Source organism: Beta vulgaris, chromosome 9, assembly GCF_026745355.1.
Source record: "Beta vulgaris subsp. vulgaris cultivar EL10 chromosome 9, EL10.2, whole genome shotgun sequence".
Taxonomy (NCBI): domain Eukaryota; kingdom Viridiplantae; phylum Streptophyta; class Magnoliopsida; order Caryophyllales; family Amaranthaceae; genus Beta; species Beta vulgaris.
In genome coordinates this window covers 51,545,913-51,565,805 of record NC_079210.1, presented here as the reverse complement: position 1 = coordinate 51,565,805, position 19,893 = coordinate 51,545,913, and the positions used below count along the sequence as shown (strand labels likewise).

Below are 19,893 nucleotides of genomic sequence, written 5' to 3'. Positions count from 1 at the left end.
AATAAAATTAATGGTTAAACGACACAGTTAAGGTTATGATTTTGAAGTGAACGGTTAACCGAAATACCGAAATATTATTTTCTCTATGTAATTGTTGTAAAACATCTTCAAACAATGACATTAATTCTAATATTTGTTTCTAAGTTACAACAATTTGGGAAAGTATGTAATTACTTGGAAACTCTGGTACTAATATAAACACTATAATTAGGAAATGAAGTGAATTATTAGTGTTGGTTATATTTTTCACTGGATTTATTATCCACTTTATAATACATTTTATATTAGAGTATATATAATGTTAAAATATATGCAAAAAAAAACTTAAAAATATATAATACTAAAAGTAAAACATAATAGTATAAATTAAATAATGGTTAACCAAAAAACTGAGCCGAAAAAAAGGTTAACCGCTTAAGCGGTAATTGGTCTAAACAATTACGGTTCGCAAAAAGAGCGAATCGAAACTTACGGTTGCCGATCCGAAATGTTGTTTCAAGACGGTTAACCACCCATGAACCCCTAGTTCTAACATCAATGCAGAAGATGAAAATGTTATCTAATTTTGCCTACAGGGAAGTACGAACTTGTACTTAATAGTCACTCTTGATTTTATATTAGAAGTTTTAATACAATTAGATAAAACTTTTGATAATTTTTTTTTCTCCTTATACACATTAGCAATAAATTATTATCACTATTATATAATAATTTTAACAAAGGAGGGAATGCAATTCAAATTTATTGTAAAGTTAAAAAAGAAAACCATTCTTTTCTTTATTGGACAATATCTTTCTCTTTTGAAGATGACTTCCCCACAAAAGTCACAAATTAACCATCCTTTAATTTTCACTTTTCCGACAAATTTCGTCAATAAGTAGTCTTCAAGGGTAGATCAAAAAAAAAAAAAAAAAAAAAAAGTAGTCTTCAAGGGTGTGGGGGGTACTACAGTAATTTCACTTCACTCCGATTGCCGTTGCAAAACCGTCACCGCACTTTCTCTCTCCTCCCACACGTTCATCCCCAAATTTCACAAATAAAAAAAACCCTAATTCATCGGCAAATCGAGCTTTCAGAAGTTGAAGAAATTGAACTTCGAAAGGAGAGAGTAAGAGAGAGAGAGAGAAAATGGTGGAAACAACGTTGACGGGATTACAAGATCATTTGAAATTGGCGAGAGAATATGCGATTGAAGGACTTTACGACACCTCTGTTATCTTCTTCGATGGCGCCATTGCTCAAATCAACAAGTAAATTTGCTTTTTCTGTACCTTAGATTCAATTGGATTATGTTTTGAGCTTTAATTTAGAGTTGCATTTGCGGTTTTTTCATCAATTAGGTATTACTATGTTTTTGGCTACTGTCAATGTGTTAGGAGCTTTGATTGAGCAAAGATAGCGAAGGAAGGTGTGTAATTACAAATGTACAAGTCTTTGCAAGTTTTAGCAGTTGATTTGGAGATCAAGAGCTGTGAAATGTCTGTGAATATAATGTAAATTGTGTAAACTTCACCCGTTATGCTAGAGACGTTTGTGCTTTTCTAAGGCGCGAATGTGACCGTAGTTTAGGTGGACAGCCCCACAAATAGACATCCACGAGGAAGTAGTTTATCGACCCCTCGAACAGTACTATATGCATAGGTACTGAACACCCTCCATGTGATTGTACATGTTGTCTATAAAAGCAATTTGTGTAGTGTTTATCTTTTACTTCCTTCGAAAGCCTTGTGAATGGGGGTGGTGTGGTGTGGAACAGTGGAAATTGGCTGTTTCAATATGCCTTTTTGTAGACATCACCGCGGGGTATTGGAGCACTAGCATGTTTTTGACTGTAGATTAGTTTTGTATTTGAGATATAGTGAGAATTATAGTTATAGGTTTCTACTGTTAGCAATGGCGGTATGGTTGATCTCTTTGAAGAAATTTATCGTCCTAGGATGAGAAATAACGGTGGAAAGATAATTTATCATGCTTGTAAAACCAATTCTGAATTTGAATAAGAAGTTGAGGAGGGATTGACAATTTGAATGCAACTTGTATTCCAAAGTGCACCATTGAGGACAAAAATGCAGGAGATTTTTTATTATTCTTTTGGATTAGGATTGCAAGAGACTTTATTGAAGGATTGGGCTGGAAGAAGCTTTTGAGAAGGTCAAAGCCTTGATTATGGGAGGCACTTATAGCAGTGTAGCGTTATGTCTGTTACTGAGATATCCTTCTCAAAAAGAATTTCATTCAAGGACCTTGTTTTAATCATTCAGATCCAGCGCAAGGGTGAGTCTGATGAAGATATTGTTTATTGTAGTACTGCTAGGTGGCTGAAGTGGAGTAATGCATCAAATTACCTTTTTGACAAGCTATGCTGTTGTGAGCTGGACACGGAAAATAACTGTAGCTACCTGACATCGACATGGGTGTTGGTCAAATCAAGCAAACTCAATTATATAAGTTCTGGTGGCTGAAACACAGATCTTTTGTTGGATAAGTGGCCTAATATAAGCATGAAGTGATGAGAGAAAATGCGGAGAAGATGTGAGAGGCAAGGTTAAGATGCTTTGGTCATGTTAAGAGGAGGCATCTTGATGAGCCAGTAAGGAAATGAGAGGTTTCTATAGGTGGTAATATGCGTCAGAGAGGTACATGAAAGGAAATTCAGACATAGGTTCTCATAAACAGTTTGATTACCTCGAGGTTGCTTTGGTTCATGAAGAGAATAAGAGGGCATTTAATAGGAAGTTATGGTGTTGCTGCTACCACTACCAGTATTAATAGTACTGTTCGGTAGTGCCGTTTTCTACTTGTTCTGTAGATAATGATGTGTAGTTCTCTCAGAAGTCACCTTTCTACTAGTTTAGACTGTACTGGTATAAGACTCTGCACTTTTTGTGCTTCACTATGAGATCCTAATCTATGGCTTGATTTGTGATACAAAGGATGAACCTACATGGCTACATGAATGTTCTGACAATGTAAGCAAGGCTTGGAGATGAAGTATTATTCCCTAAATGAAGCTTTAATAAAAATAATGTTGATGAACCAGAGTTGAGAATTGAGAAATAGCCTTGTAATTATAAAGTGAATATTCATTAACTTTGATGTTTTTTTTTTTTTTGGGGGGGGGGGGGTAAGGAGTTGTTTTTTTGTTTTTGGTGAACAACCAAGGTATCCACCGCCGACAGCAGTGACTATTCCTCTCGCCCTGGGTGCTCCACTTAAGGGTAAAGGGCTGGCCAAGAATCTCTTTCCATTCCCAAAGGTTGAGGATCGAACCCCCGACCAATTGGTTAAGGGACAAAGTGAGCAACCACTATGCCAAGACCACTAGGTTAAGGAGTTGTTACTACTAGGAGAAAGACTTTTATCAGCTGAAGTCTTGTGCTATCACTAGGTTTTGTAATTACAAATAAGGAAGGATTGTTAGACGATGCTTACAAACCACAGCATCCAGAATGGTGGCTATTCACTCCCCTTTTTATAGAAAATGGTAGTTAGCGTGGGTATCAGATGCATCCCAATCACGGAGTCTAATCCTGGTATCAAATCTTGGTTGTGTTAACGCATCACAACTTCATTAAAAAGGATCTAAGCTTACTGCGACTAATATATCAGGCTCCAACAACTGCAAACCGTCTGCATTTCCCGTAAAAGTGGTTTAGCAACCATTATTGTGATCGAGAGTGCATCCGATGTCAACACCATGAGTATAATATTTTAATTTTATTGGATATGAATTATCAATTTTTTTGTAGTAATTTTACTATAGCATATGTTAGTTGAACATAATAATTACCCCTTCCACTCTCAAAGAAGTTTCATGTTAGGTTTGGGCACACTCATTAAAAATCTGGTTGGGCAGGCGTGGCTTTATTGTAACACATGACTGCAAATTTGAGTTTATTGTAACGCATGGCTTTATTGTAGATAGCAAGTAAAATTGAAAATAAAAAAAATTAATGGTGAGATTGAAGAATAGTGGAGGATGCCACTATCACTTGGGATGTGAGAGTGTGTGTGAGAAAATGAGTTTTTTTTTTTTTTTTTTTTTTTTTTTTTTTGGGGGGGGGCGGGGTTTGCTGTGTAGATGCCAGAAGTCATAAAATATTCAGTGGAAAGTTCATTGTTGTTGAAAGTAGATAATATCTGATGAAATCTTTACTGAGATAAGTGGGAAAGGACATAATGGCTCAAAGTGATTTACGCTTAGTAATTACAATTCACAGAGACCTAGGTTGTTGAAAGTTAAAGTGGTAAAAGACCATTGATGATCACTTACCATATTGGCTAGTGTAAGATTCCATATTGTTGCAGCCGAACACTCTTAAGTTGACTCTGATTTTTTTTCTCAAGGCTTTTACTGGGGTCCGAAGTGGAATGTGACCATTTGCCTACTGGTATTGCACGTGGCATGTTAGTATTTGCTTATAAGTTGATATATCCTTTGTTTCTTGCATCAATATATGTAAAAGTGTTTCTAATCATGTGTGTGAGACTTTGTATAATCAACTTTGGGATGTTCATATGCTGTGGGAGCAGTATTATTTTTGGAAAGCAGTTGAATTTGGACTCCTGTGAATTATTTCGATAAGCGAATTGTTGTGTGATTTAATTATTCACTGACCTTGACTTTTGAATTTTACTAACTTACTAAAATTTTAGTTAAGTTGAGACTGCCATTCGACATAAACTATTTTTATTCTTAATTGAGATTTGGTCCATTTGGCTTTGTTTTTTTATTTTATTTTATCTTTATAGTGAGTTCTGTTCAGAAACTTATAAATGCTTGATTGGTTATAGGCACTTAAACACTCTTGATGATCCTCTAGTTCGTTCTAAGTGGATGAATGTAAAGAAATCTGTCAATGAGGAAACCGAAGTTGTAAAGCAATTGGATGCGGAGAGAAGGTCTTTCAAGGATGCTCCTGTGGGCCGACGCCCTCCTTCACCACCCATTTCTACTAAGTCATCTTTTGTCTTTCAACCATTGGATGAGTACCCTACTTCTTCTTCTGGTCCAATGGATGATCCTGATGTTTGGAGACCACCTAGTCGTGATACAAGCCGGAGATCTACAAGGTCAGGTCCAGCGGGAATGAGAAAGTCAACTCAAGACGGGGCTTGGGCTCGTGGTCCTGCAAAACCTGGTACAACTGGTCGGGGAACAAAGACAAGTGGTCCTGCAAAGTCTGGGACTGGAGCTCGTTCATCTGCTAATGGAAAAAAAGGAGTGGGAACTGGAAAGTCAAGCAAGGGAGATACATCAGTAAGTTCACTGAGATTTTTTGATTTCATTTTTCCTATAAAGGTGCAGCTTGTGGAGCAATCATCTTGCTAATCTTATTGATCTTTGATTAGCAATTAAATATCCTTGATCCTGGTCTTTAGCATATTCATCTTAGTGGTATAAGTGGTATGCTTAAAGGGAAACATATTTATTACCTCTCAAAGTTTTAAGATGTTCAATACTTTCCCTTTTCAGTAAATCACATTTGAAGCACGCTGTAGCTCTTCTTGATTCTCATTAATGCTCAATTTCTGAGATTCCCAATGATAGCGGCCATCTGGCTGATATGGAAAGGGATTATGGAACAAAGGCATAGTTTAGAAATTTTTAATGTTTGATCTTAAAGAATTGAGGTCTACAATATAGAACTTTTGGATATACGCATTCTTTATCCTTGCTATTGTTTGGTTTTGTTAAGGACCTACAATTACTGTATCAGACCCACCACTTCCAGTAACTTCCATTAGACGCTGAAAACTCCCACCACATCCCATTCCATTATCTTCATCATTCTCTGACCACCTCCACATCGCGAACACTGTTTATTGCCATCTCTCATTTTCCCACCACCTATCATTTCCTTTATCATTGTTTGTGTCTTTTTTACTTATCTTCTCACTCGTGTCTTCACTTCACTCTCCCCAACAATCAGCAAAGCTTTGTCTCCTCTAATTACTATTGTTTCCTTTGGTGCATGGTTGAGTGGTTGTATCTGACCTAAAGTGTTCAAATCTGGCCAGTGCTAGATAATAAAGGTTCATCCCAGTGACCCAGACAACTCAACGATAATCATTATCGACATGAAATCACTCCAATGCCTAAGTGGCTCACGCCTTCAATGGGAGTTTCTTTGGGGATGGGGGTGGGGTGGGGTAGGGACTAGGGAGAGAGGAGATCAGATTTAAACAACTCTATTATTGTGATAACAGAGTAACTGTTTCCAACTGACCCTTGTTCTGATACGGGGTGATTGATCAGTGAACATTAGCTCGGGATTCTTACATCCATAAACCCCACTTTTCTCTCTCCCACCCTTTTTTCTCTTCTCTTGTTGGTGGAAGCAGTCTAAGGCTTTGGCGTGCAGCAAGGGTAAAGAATGCTGTGGTGGGTGAATGAAGAAGAAAATGGGAACAGGTGGTCATGATTTGGACATTTTGCTTCCTTATCCAACAAGGGAGTTCCGCTTTCTGGTGTGCAGAGACGTTCAAAAAACCCATGGACTTAGGGATGATCAGTTAGTAACTTTGGTGAAGGAAGTTGATAAGTCTTTGAACCAGACCTAAACAAAGAACTTTTGTTTCCCTTGAGTAGGTTTGTGGCCCCATGACCAAAGGTACAAACAGTCTCCTTTGCTTGAACAACGGGAACTAATAAATTGATATGTTTGCTTAACCATGCTAGTTGGGCCATAATGGTCAATGTGGTTGCGTATTTCATACTACGCTATTTTAGAGGACATGTATATTCTGTTGTACTGCCATCCACTATAAAGCATCCTTGTTTTATTCGCTGTTTAAAGAGCAAAATAGGATTCAGGTGTATTCGTGCATGTAGGCACAATTTCTCTTTATGTACTAAACTTTGAAAGTTGGACTTCGGGCTCATGTTTGATTTAAATTAAACTTGGGCTGATCGTGTATCATATTCCAAGTGTGTATTTCCTTCAGTCAGGCTTGATCTTTTTCTATAATGACTGTGTTATGGGATCGAGGTTTTACATTATTTTTCAGTCCTTGCTCCTTATTGTTTGGCGAACTGCAGGGTGCTGATTCTGAAGACGGAAAATCAAAAAGGGGGCAGTATGAGGGCCCTGATGCAGATTTGGCTGCTATGCTTGAAAGGGATGTTTTGGACTCTACCCCTGGGGTAAGATGGGAAGATGTAGCAGGGCTTACTGAGGCAAAGAGACTACTCGAGGAAGCTGTTGTTCTTCCTTTATGGATGCCAGAGTATTTTCAGGTATATCACTCTTTTGTTATTTACCTTTTATATGAGAAGAATTGGATAATTTCGTGTTCTCTTTAGAATTCAGTTAGTTTTATTTTTTCATCATCAGTTAAATTATAGTGGTGTGAATGTGCTTATGGTAACAAGATAATGAGGATTCTGTTACTCCAAAATTGAATTTGGGGCTTAGATGTAATATGCCTTATCAAGTTACCAATGAGGTTTTCGTCTTATGGTCAATGGTTGTGTATTTGAGATTTTGAGGTACCTAAGTTAAAATCTTTTACCCACCCCCAGCTTAAGCACATTGTATGTAGTTTGTATATTAATCTACTTGCATCCCTAAATAATAGGCTGGGTTTTCATCTTCATTTGTTCCAATATATTAGACCACTTCCTAATTGTAGTAATTTAAATATTAAGTATTTATTCCCTTACCGGTTTTCTTAATAATGAATATAAAAGAAAGACTAGATGGGTATTGTGAAGAGGTAAAGATTCAAACGGTGAATTATAGTTATGGTATTTTAACTAATATTTGAATAAAGAACCCCCAATCAAATGTGACCTATTTATTAGGGAGTAGGGACACAGGGAGTAGCTTTTACTGCCTCTACTGAAAGATAAAGGAAGGTGTAGAAATGGGCACAAAAGGATGATCTGACTCTAGGTAACCATTGGACTGCCAAATAACCTCAAGCACATTTTTTTCATAAGTTCATTTTATTTCTTCATTGATAATGATATTCTATTGTGATGCCTGGAGGAAATATTTTTATTTTTATTTATGATAATGATATTCTTGTGGTGGGAATGTTTGTCCTTTGGAGAAGTTTTACTGATTTTTCTAGGTATTTGGAGTGACATGAACATCTTATTAAGATAGGACATGTGACCTGAACATCTTGGAGTGATGATAATGATAGTTGGAGTAGTAGATTCGTCTATCTTTCAAATTAAGGGTGTAACTGTTCGGAGATAAAAATCACATATACTATCTTAACAAGTGTCACATTTACTAAAAAAGTAAATGATCATCGTTGGTCTTCCCTTGACATATACTTTCTCTATTTAGAAATAGTTGCACCATTTCTATTTTGTACACTATTCACATCTTACACTTAGATTGTCTTTGGTGATTTATATTTAGGAAAAACATAGTCGTGTGGGGTCTTGTTAGATTTGTCTCGATGTAAATTTTTTTAAAATAAACTTTTTATAATTTTTACTTATTGATAATTAAAGATATTAATGGTTGAAATCATACATCGGCGTGCGTGAGAGTTAGAAATGGTGCAACTATTTCTAAACGGAGGAAGTATCATTTGGAATGGGTGAGGGTGAGAGGATGTGGGAAGTTCAGTTATTACTGAGGTCTGTTAGATCCGTTTAAATCCTTAAATTAAAGGAGATGGGGATTCTTGACAACTTTCCTGTGGACAGAAAGATTATCTATATTAGGTGTTGGAGGAATTTCACGAAGGACATCATGTTGAATGACCTTTAGGCTTGGTTCATGTTACTCTAACTGAGTGTTGGCTGCTTCTTAACTCAATGGATTGTCCGTTAGGTCATTCAAATTTCCAGTATTCATGATATCATGATACCCACGTGGCCACGTTCCACCCCTTCAAGTCTTTTATATGTATGTTTCATACAATCCCGTGCATCTACCAGGTATACCTTCAGAGACTGTTATGGATGCAGGATAGGGGAGTTGTCAAATGTAAATAAGTTTATCCCTGCAAACAGACTACTGTTACACCCTAAATTTGACTGATAGATTAATCTACTACACTGATAGATTAATCTACTACATGATAAATAAAGCACAGTGAAGTGTTGGGGAGATATTTAATGCAAAGCTGAAAAGTTTCATAACTATGATTCAGCTATTTCAACATAGATACTGTATTAACTGATGTACATGGTAGTTTTTTCTTTCTTTGATTTAAGACTTCTACAATTCTGCTGCCCATACTTTACCTGAAAAGCACTCGTTATCTTGCTGAATATCCATATGGTTAAACAGTGCTTCACTTTGGGGGGGGGGTATCTTAAGCAAATTCTCTTATGGCTCCTTGGAGTAAGCGCAATTAACCCTCCTACTCGAAATAGTTTCTTGTTGCATATATTCAGCACCTCGACTAAATACTGGTGATTCCACTAGAATTGTCTAGTCGCTTGTTGGTGTCGAGTGGGGTGTCATCATTCTTCTTTTAAGCTTGTGATCAAGCTTTCTAAGGGGGGGGGGTGATGATGCAGATTACAAGGGAAGAAAGGAGTATATTCAGAAACTTAAATTTTTTTTATTAGTGTAAGAGTATGGCTATTTTTTAGAATGTTTTTTAAAAAGATATATATTAGATGTTTTATAGTTTTTAATCAATTCAGACTAGGAATTAACTTTTGAGTTATATTGGGATATTATATTTTCTTATTCTTCAAGTAGTGTTTAGGATATAGGTGCCCCCTGGTACAGGGAAGATACTTTTGGCTAAAGATCCCAATGTAGTTTGTTAGTTTCCAGAATTGGGTTTGAATTATGTTTAGAATTTTGGTTGGAATTGTTTCACATTACTTGAGAATACGAACAGTCTTTACAGTTCTTGTTTCGGTCTGTCTGATTATCAAGTGTTGGTTGCCTGCTCTGGTGTTCCTTAGATTATCATGGAATTGGAATTATTTTTTCTGGTTGTTGAAAAATGTGGGAATTTTACAAGGATTTTTGCTGGAACTTGAACTTCGCTTGTATTCTACAGGGTATTAGAAGACCCTGGAAAGGGGTACTAATGTTTCAGTCCTTAAAGTTCTTGTTTCGGTCTGTCTGATTATTAAGTGTTGGTTGCCTGCTCTGGTGTTCCTTATATTGTCATGGAATTGGAATTTTTTTTCTGGTTTTGAAATATGTTATAAATTGTTGAAAAATGTGGGAATTTTACAAGGAGGATTTTTGCTGGAACTTGAACTTCGCTTGTATTCTACAGGGTATTAGAAGACCCTGGAAAGGGGTACTAATGTTTGGACCCCCTGGTACAGGGAAGACACTTTTGGCTAAAGCTGTCGCCACTGAGTGTGGGACAACATTTTTCAATGTCTCTTCTGCTACATTGGCTTCTAAATGGCGTGGGGAGAGTGAGCGTATGGTTCGTGTCTTGTTTGAGCTGGCTAGAGCTTATGCTCCAAGCACAATCTTCATTGATGAGATTGATTCCCTCTGCAATTCTCGAGGGTAAGTTCAACTTTTTTATGCATTTTATATGTCAATTTATTTTTCTTCATTACTATCTCTCTTCAAATGTTAGGCTCACTGGAAGATATCCATATTAATTGCAACATATAGGGGTGGGTGGGTGGCATATTTTCTAAGGAGGCCATGTGAAGAGGAGAGAAATAGAAATAGATAAATGAGGGACTCATGTGATAGGAGAGAGATATAGAGACATTATTACCAAATAAGGTAATGTTGCAATTAATGTGAAACTTGCAAATAAGGGAGTCGTTGCTAAGAATATGGAACAGAGGAAACATGTAGCCATATTGACACTAGGATATGTCTCTCTTCCACACCCCTCTTGAATGTTCTTCTGTGCTTGTGCTTATGTATGTGCAGTTCGCAATTTGTTTGTCTTCTTCTGCTCAACTTTGTTTGCCTTAAGTTCGGTTATGGTGCAAGAAGTTAAGAAAATGTTGATTAATACACTTGTGGCTATTCGTGTAATTAGTTTGACTTTTGTCTTTTTCTTCAGGGCTTCAGGAGAGCATGAATCATCTCGAAGAGTCAAATCCGAGTTACTTGTTCAAGTTGATGGTGTAAATGTCAGCTCTTCTGGTGAAGATCGAAAGATAGTCATGGTTCTGGCAGCAACAAATTTTCCTTGGGATATCGATGAGGCACTCAGGTCTTACTGAACTTCATCCTTTTTGGATTGCTCGAATCCAGCATTTTCAAATCTAATTACTCTTTGACTAAATGGTGGTTATTGCAACACAGGAGGAGACTGGAAAAGCGTATCTACATTCCTCTCCCGAATCTTGAGAGCCGAAAGGAGCTTATAAAGATCAATTTGAGAACTGTTGAGGTGAGCAGTAGGCCTCCCTCTTGGATCTAGTTTTATTTTTGATATTTTTCTACTTTTATTTCTTGTTTGTTTAGTGGTCTACTTTGAATGTAGTTGATGTTTATCCATAAAAATTCTATCAATGTGTAATGTGTGGGGGATGACATGAGGACATGACTGACTAGCCTCAATCAGGCTATAATGCTCGAGGCGTCTGGTTGTACACCTTTTGCACTTGGCTGCATCAATTGGGTGGATAATAGAAAGATTTTAGTGCTCTTGCACAAGGGAAGTTGTGTGGAACGAGTAAATTAATTTTTTTTATAGCTTTATACAGACCAGAAACCAGTTTCCCGGATTGAGATTTGATGTCTTATTTGCATGCCGAGTATTATTTTCTCAAACAAATATAAAATATGCTATTGTTATTATAATATATGTTTTGACATGTGCATAGCATAGGTCACAAAAAGACAGGTAAAAAGGAATTGGAGATGGCCATGGAAAGTGCCATCTGATTCTGAAATTTAATTTTTTGGGTGTATGTGCTGGAATAGTGTATGCTTGTCAAAACCAACTTCAACATATTTCGCACATCTCCGCTTTATTTAGCTGCTGTCCAAACTCCTTTTATTGTACACTGCAGTATCGCTGTGGAAGAAATGCTTTATTTTGCACTGGAACTGAATATTTTATATGTTTGATTAGAAACATTAACCAGTATGCCATTGCTTTATAGGTGGCCACTGATGTGGATATCGAGGAAGTGGCTAGACGAACAGAGGGATACAGTGGAGATGATCTGACAAATGTTTGCAGGGACGCTTCCTTGAATGGCATGAGACGTAAAATAGCTGGCAAAACTAGAGACGAGATCAAAAACATGTCCAAAGATGAGATCTCAAATGACCCAGTTGCGATGTGCGACTTTGAAGAAGCATTGAGGAAAGTTCAACCAAGTGTCTCCGCTGCTGATATTGAGCGCCATGAGAAATGGTTGTCCGAATTTGGATCAGCATAAAAGAACAATTGCTTATGTTGGTATTTTTATTCTCAATTCTTTTGCCCATCTACAGGTTTGGGTTTGTCTTTGCACTCTTTTCCTGAAGTGTAGAAAGTGTTGTGTTCTGTAATCATATATTGTATAACATTAGTTATGTATTTTCTGTTGATCTGAAATCTCTGTAAATTTTAACATCTGATCAGTTAATGAGCAGATACCAATACTTTGTTGCTATAACAGCAAGTAGTTTTGCCTGCTTGCTTATGCCCTTTGTTTTAAGCTTCTGCTGATTGTGAGCATTGAAACTGGTATATCTGTTCAACAAGAGTTTTTGCATACTGTGAGGCTCGAATCCGAGACCTCCCTTAAGCTTTATCAAACTGCTTATCACTTGAGCATTTAGTTAGAATTACCAATTCTTTATTTTTAGTCCCCTTCTCTCTCTAGGAGTTAGGGCATAAACCCAGCGAGTCTGGCGATTGTCGCCGTGTAATTCGGCCGGCTACAATCGATTATGGCAGACGAGTTAGTCGAAAGTTGCAGGCGGCTGAGAATAGTGGAGGAGGAGAACGAAGTGGTGGATTTGGGGGCGGTAGAGTCAACAAATCTGACGGCGAAGACGTCACTGATGCTGGTGGGGAAGGTGCTTTCGACGCGGGCGGTGAATCTCGACGCTCTTAAACGGGTAATGACTCAGATTTGGAGCCTGAATAGTAATATGGTGGTGCGGGCAATTGATTCCAATTCTTTTATCTTTCAATTCTTTCATTGGAAGGATAAAGCCAAGATTTTGGATGGACGCCCATGGTTGTTTGATCAAAAACTTTTGGTGATTGATGAAATTCTAGGCGATACACAACCGTCGGATGTGGTACTGGAGACGTCACCTTTCTGGGTGCGAATTTACAATCTACCCTTCAATTGTCGATCGGATACGGAGGTGCGTGCCATTGCTGGTGGCCTTGGCCCAGTTTTGGAGGTGGACATTGATGACTTTGGCCTTGAACGATTTTGTAGAGTGAAGGTGGAATTGAATATCTTTAAACCTTTGCGCAGGAGACAGCGTATTAGACGCAAGGATGGAGCTGTTGCTAGTATTGACTATAAGTATGAAAGACTTCCCCATTTTTGCTTTCGTTGTGGGGTGCTTGGCCATGGTGATAAGGATTGCAATGCGGAGGTGCCGGAGGAGTGGGAGAAGGAGATGGGATGGGGTCAGTGGCTGAAGGCTTCACCGTATAAGGGAAGGGGGAAACACAAAGAAGAAACGGGGGCCATTAAAGAGAGGAGGAGGGTGCTTTTTGTTTGTAAGGAAGAAGGTGATTTTCAAGGGGAGAAAAATACTCAGCTTGGTAATAGAGGGGAGGGGATTTATGCAGGGAGGAGACAAAGTTCTTGTGCTGTTGCAGAGATAGGGAAAGGGATAAATGTGGAGCAGCTAGTGGATTTGGGGAATGAGAATTATGCTATGGAGCTTAGGACGGAGGGGGACAAGTCTATTAATGAGGAGGTTGGTGCAACTCACATCATAAATGCTGCTGGTGATGTGTCAGAGGGGGACAAGCCTATTAATAATGATATTGGTGTCCCCCACTTTGTTAATGTTGCTGATGTTGTGACTATTCCCGAGGACCAACACAATCTCTCCTTTCAGGTTGGTACTTGCTCAAAGTCATTTAATAATTCCAAATTGTCAAAAAAGAAACGCCCCCCTAATAAGGGGTCTGTGACTAATCTGACTAAAAGTACCCCTATGGACTGTAATCATGTTATTCTCCCTGCTGTATTGGACACTGGACCTTCTGATGTTGACTTTTTGGATGTGAACTTTATGGGGAAACGAAAATGTGCTGACTTCCCTATGGATACTATGCTGGACTTGAGTACAGGACGGAAAAAATCGAAAATTGAACTAAATCTGGATCAAAATATGATTCAAGTAGCGGAGGTTGGTGTTGCCCAACCCCGCGAAGAGCAATGAAACTACTAAGCTGGAACTGTCAGGGTTTGGCCAACCCTTGGACAGTTAATGCTCTTCATTCTCTTTGCTGGAGAGATAGGCCAAACATTGTTTTCGTGATGGAAACAATGGTGGATTCTCAGGTGTTAGAAAAAATTCGTAAACGATGTGGGTTTATGAATGGGTTGTGTTTGAGTAGTAATGGAAATTCGGGTGGCATGGGTCTGTGGTGGAATGAGATGGATGTAACTGTGGAGTCTTTCTCTGCTCATCATATTCATGCAGTGGTTTTGGATGAAAATAAAAATCCCATCTGGAATGCTATGGGGATTTATGGATGGCCAGAAACGTCAAATAAACATTTAACTTGGAGTCTTCTGAGACGATTGAAACAACAATGCTCTTTACCCGTACTTTTCTTTGGGGACTTTAATGAGATAACGAGTATCGAGGAGAAGGAGGGCGGTGCCCCTCGTTGTGAGCGTGTGATGGATGCATTTAGGGAGGTGATTGATGATTGTGCTGTGAAAGACTTGGGGTACGTTGGGAATCGGTTTACTTGGCAAAGAGGTAACTCCCCCTCCACACTCATTCGGGAGCGACTTGATCGGATGCTAGCAAATGATGAGTGGTGTGATAATTTTCCTTCTTGGGAGGTAGTGCACTTGCCTCGATACCGATCCGATCATGCTCCTTTGCTGCTGAAAACGGGTGTTAATGACTCATTTCGTCGGGGAAATAAACTTTTTAAATTCGAGGCGATGTGGTTATCGAAGGAGGAATGTGGGAAAATTGTTGAGGAAGCATGGAATGGTTCGGCTGGGGAGGACATTACTAACAGGTTGGATGAGGTGTCTCGTAGCTTATCCACGTGGGCAACGAAAACTTTCGGCAACCTTAAAAAGCGAAAAAAGGAGGCCCTAACGCTCCTTAATGGCCTCCAACAGCGTGATCCTGATGCCTCTACATTGGAGCAGTGTCGCATAGTGTCTGGTGATTTGGATGAAATTCATAGGTTGGAAGAGTCCTACTGGCATGCTCGTGCAAGGGCTAATGAGATTCGTGATGGTGATAAAAACACGAAATACTTCCACCACAAAGCGAGCCAGCGCAAACGACGAAACACCATTAATGAGCTACTGGATGAGAACGGTGTTTGGAAGAAGGGCCGCGAGGAAATATGTGGGGTTGTGCAACATTATTTTGAGGGGTTATTTGCTACTGACAGCCCTGTTAACATGGAGTTGGCTCTGGAGGGGTTGTCCCATTGTGTTTCGACGGATATGAATACGGCTCTGCTGATGTTGCCGTCTGGGGATGAAGTTAAGGAGGCACTCTTTGCTATGCACCCTAACAAGGCGCCAGGTATAGATGGGTTACATGCTTTGTTTTTTCAGAAATTTTGGCACATTTTGGGCTCGGATGTCATTTCTTTTGTTCAGAGTTGGTGGCGGGGGATGGGGGACCTTGGGGTTGTGAATAAAACATGTATTGTGTTGATTCCCAAATGTGATCATCCTCAGTCTATGAAAGATTTTCGCCCTATTAGCCTTTGTACTGTGCTCTATAAGATTCTATCGAAGACCCTAGCGAATAGATTAAAGGTCATTCTACCTGCAATCATCTCGCCAAATCAAAGTGCTTTTGTTCCTAGGCGCTTAATTACCGACAATGCTCTTGTGGCGTTTGAGATTTTTCATGCAATGAAGCGAAAGGATGCAAATAAAAACGGGGTGTGTGCTTTAAAGTTGGACATGAGCAAAGCGTATGATCGAGTTGAATGGTGTTTTCTGGAGAGAGTTATGAAGAAAATGGGATTCTGTGATGGGTGGATTGATAGAGTGATGGCGTGTATATCCAGTGTCTCTTTCACGTTCAACGTGAATGGTGTGGTTGAGGGTTCTCTTTCGCCCTCCAGAGGTCTGCGTCAAGGTGATCCGATTTCTCCCTACTTATTCCTATTATGTGCTGACGCTTTCTCTACTCTTCTATCAAAAGCAGCAAGTGAAAAGAAGATTCATGGGGCGCAGATTTGCAGAGGGGCTCCAGTGGTGTCTCACTTGTTTTTTGCGGATGATAGCATTCTTTTTACTAAAGCCTCTGTGCAAGAATGCTCTATGGTGGCTGATATTATCAGTAAATACGAGAGAGCATCGGGACAGCAAGTCAACTTAAGCAAAACGGAGGTTGTTTTTAGTAGAAGTGTGGATAGAGAGCGTCGATCTGCCATTGTGAATGTGCTTGGGGTGAAGGAGGTTGATAGACAAGAGAAGTACTTGGGACTTCCTACCATTATTGGGAGGTCAAAGAAGGTGACGTTTGCTTGTATTAAGGAGCGCATATGGAAGAAGCTGCAAGGGTGGAAAGAGAAATTGCTATCCCGACCCGGGAAAGAGGTGCTCATTAAATCAGTGGCGCAAGCTATTCCCACATATATGATGAGTGTATTCAGCCTCCCTAGCGGGTTGATTGATGAGATCCATTCGTTGCTGGCTCGATTTTGGTGGGGGTCCTCTGACACTAATAGGAAGATGCATTGGCATAGCTGGGATACGTTGTGCTATCCCAAATCGATGGGCGGTCTTGGCTTTAGGGACCTACATTGCTTCAATCAATCTCTTCTTGCAAAGCAAGCTTGGCGGTTATGTACGGGGGACCAGACTCTTCTATATCGGCTGTTGCAAGCACGATACTTTAAGTCTTCGGAATTGCTGGAGGCGCGACGAGGGTATAATCCGAGTTTTACATGGCGTAGTATATGGGGATCAAAGTCACTGTTATTGGAGGGGCTTAAGTGGTGTGTTGGCTCGGGGGAAAGGATTCGCGTATGGGAAGATGCGTGGATTCTTGGTGAGGGAGCTCACATGGTCCCAACGCCGCAAGCGGATAGCAATTTGGATTTAAAGGTATGTGATTTAATTGATGTGGCAAGGGGTGCGTGGAATATTGAGTCGGTACAACAGACGTTTGTGGAAGAAGAATGGGAGTTGGTGTTGAGTATTCCCCTCTCTCGATTTTTGCCTGATGATCATCGCTACTGGTGGCCCTCTCGCAATGGAATTTTCTCGGTCCGCTCATGCTATTGGCTGGGACGTTTGGGTCCTGTTCGCACATGGCAGCTACAACATGGGGAGAGAGAAACGGAGCTGTGGCGTCGAGTATGGCAGCTCCAAGGCCCTCCGAAATTAAGCCATTTCCTATGGCGTGCGTGTAAGGGAAGTTTAGCGGTGAAGGGACGCCTATTCTCACGTCATATCAGTGTGGATGCTACTTGCTCGGTTTGCGGTGACCCGGATGAGTCCATAAACCATGCTTTATTTGATTGCACATTTGCACGGGCTATATGGCAGGTTAGTGGTTTTGCTTCTCTCATGATGAACGCCCCACTTTCTTCTTTCTCGGAGAGGCTTGAATGGCTCGCAAAACATGCAACTAAGGAGGAGTTTCGAACTATGTGCTCCTTCATGTGGGCTGGGTGGTTTTGTCGAAATAAGCTGATTTTTGAGAATGAGCTTTCTGATGCTCCGTTGGTGGCAAAGCGGTTTTCGAAGCTGGTGGCGGATTATTGTGAGTACGCGGGCAGTGTGTTTCGTGGGTCAGGGGGTGGATGTGGGTCTTCGGCTTTGTGGTCTCCTCCACCTACAGGTATGTTCAAGGTAAATTTTGATGCTCACCTAAGTCCTAATGGTGAAGTGGGCTTAGGAGTCGTGATCCGTGCCAATGATGGGGGTATCAAAATGCTGGGTGTGAAACGAGTGGCTGCCCGGTGGACTGCTGTCATGGCGGAAGCAATGGCGGCGTTATTTGCAGTGGAAGTCGCGCACAGGCTTGGTTTTGGGCGGATTGTGTTGGAGGGTGATGCTATGATGGTTATTAATGCGGTGAAGCACAAGTGCGAGGGAGTTGCTCCTATGTTCAGAATTTTTAATGATATTAGTTCTCTTGGTGCGTGTTTGGATGTTTTTAGTGTATCTCATGTTAGACGAGCGGGCAATACTGTCGCCCACCTGTTAGCTCGTTGGTGCTGTGATTGTAATTCTGAGATTGTTTGGCTGGACTCTTTCCCCCAAAGTATTTCTACTTTGGCGGAACTTGATTTGATTTAATATAAACTCTTCTGCTTTTCCCCTCAAAAAAACTGCTTATCACTTGAGCCAACTTTTGTTGGTTTTGCGGAGAGTAGTTGGGCGAACATAAGACAACTAACATAAGTTTATAGTTGTGCGTTTTTAAATCATAATTTACATTTATCCTAATTAGTTATTTTCGCCTTGAAAGCACGGAAGCCATGATCTTTCATAAAATGGATTCTTATTTGAAGAGTGCACAACTGCATGGATAAGCTCACACTAACCCGTCAATTTGGAATGATTCAATTCGGGATTTTCCTTGGGAGAACATTAGAGTCACATCACGACTCTTATGTATAATATGTGCAACCTGAATAGATATATGACTTAGAGTTACAACATAAAAATACTTGAGTCGCATCATGACTCTAATATATAATATTATAATTTGTGTGACTAGGGATGACAATGGGTCGGATTTGGAGCGGATTATGCATAATCCGACTCTTGCCCTACAAGAACTCGGATCTTAAATATGAGTTCGACTCCGACATTCGACTTCGAAAACCCGAGTTCGATCCAACTTAAAATCATATCATCCGACTTCGACTTCAATCCGACTTAAAATCCTAACATTCGGCTCCGATCCGATCCAATTTTTTGCCCGCCTCATTTTTTAATAGAAAAATCTTCCACAACACAAATAATCTAACGATTACTAAATTTTTTAATAATATATGAAAATCATATATAGACAAGCAGTTGACAGCGATCCAAATGCATTTGGGTTTGTCCCACCGATTACCAATACTTTGTTGCTACAACAGCAAGTAGTTTTGCGGCTTTTGCCTGCTTGCTTATGCCCTTTGTTTTAAGCTTCTGCTGATTGTGAGCATTGAAACCGGTATATCTGTTAAATGGCTCTCATGCTATATGTTACAGGATATATAAGTTCTGGTTGCCAGGCAAATCACTAGCAAATAGGGCCTCAAGGACCGGAGCCAAGAGATGGTATGTCTTTAACTCTCTAGAGGAGTTCTTGCTGCGGATAGTTTTTTTGTTAACGCATAGCGCACCCGGTTCATCAGAGTTTAGCTCCCATTACATCCGAATCAACGCGGGTTGCACACCCTGCTTATGGTGGATGAGTTTCCCAAACAAAGTTGTGAGGCTCGAACCTGAGATCTCCCTTAAGCGACATCAAACTGCTTATCACTAGAGATGGCCGACAGTGCGGGCCTATCCAGCCCATCCAACCCAGCCCACCTCGTGGGCCATGTGGGCCGGGCTCGCAAAAAGCCTGGTCCAGGCCAGCTCAAACCGTGAAATTGGTGGGTGGGTCGTGGGTCAGATTTCTTGTGCCCAGCACACTAAAGCCCGCTACTAAAACCGTCCAGCCCGGACCACGAAACCGGTCCAACCCAACGCATGAACCAGACCAACCCAGTCCGAGTTATTATTGAACCAAATTGTGTATATTTTAATCAAATTGTATATATTTTAATCAAATTGCATATATTATAATTCAATCAAATTTTAAAATAATGAAATTATTCATTAATTTTAATAAT

General features: G+C 39.9%; 1 protein-coding gene across 1 annotated transcript; it reads left to right on the top strand.

Annotated features, from left to right (window-relative positions):
* Positions 1-778: 778 nt before the first annotated feature.
* On the top strand, positions 779-12,529 carry LOC109136146 (katanin p60 ATPase-containing subunit A1). Its single transcript, XM_019252075.3, has 7 exons — positions 779-1,250; positions 4,795-5,260; positions 7,043-7,240; positions 10,216-10,460; positions 10,978-11,130; positions 11,223-11,310; positions 12,029-12,529. The coding sequence occupies exons 1-7, from the start codon at positions 1,129-1,131 to the stop codon at positions 12,308-12,310; spliced, it is 1,554 nt and encodes a 517-aa protein (XP_019107620.1). The 5' UTR covers positions 779-1,128; the 3' UTR covers positions 12,311-12,529.
* Positions 12,530-19,893: the final 7,364 nt, after the last annotated feature.

Coding starts and splice junctions, on each gene's coding strand:
- LOC109136146 (XM_019252075.3), top strand. CDS start 1,129: ATGGTGGAAACAACGTTGACGGGATTACAAGATCATTTGAAATTGGCG. Junction 7,241..10,215: donor GGATGCCAGAGTATTTTCAG/GTATATCACTCT, acceptor TGTATTCTACAG/GGTATTAGAAGACCCTGGAA. Junction 11,311..12,028: donor TCAATTTGAGAACTGTTGAG/GTGAGCAGTAGG, acceptor ATTGCTTTATAG/GTGGCCACTGATGTGGATAT.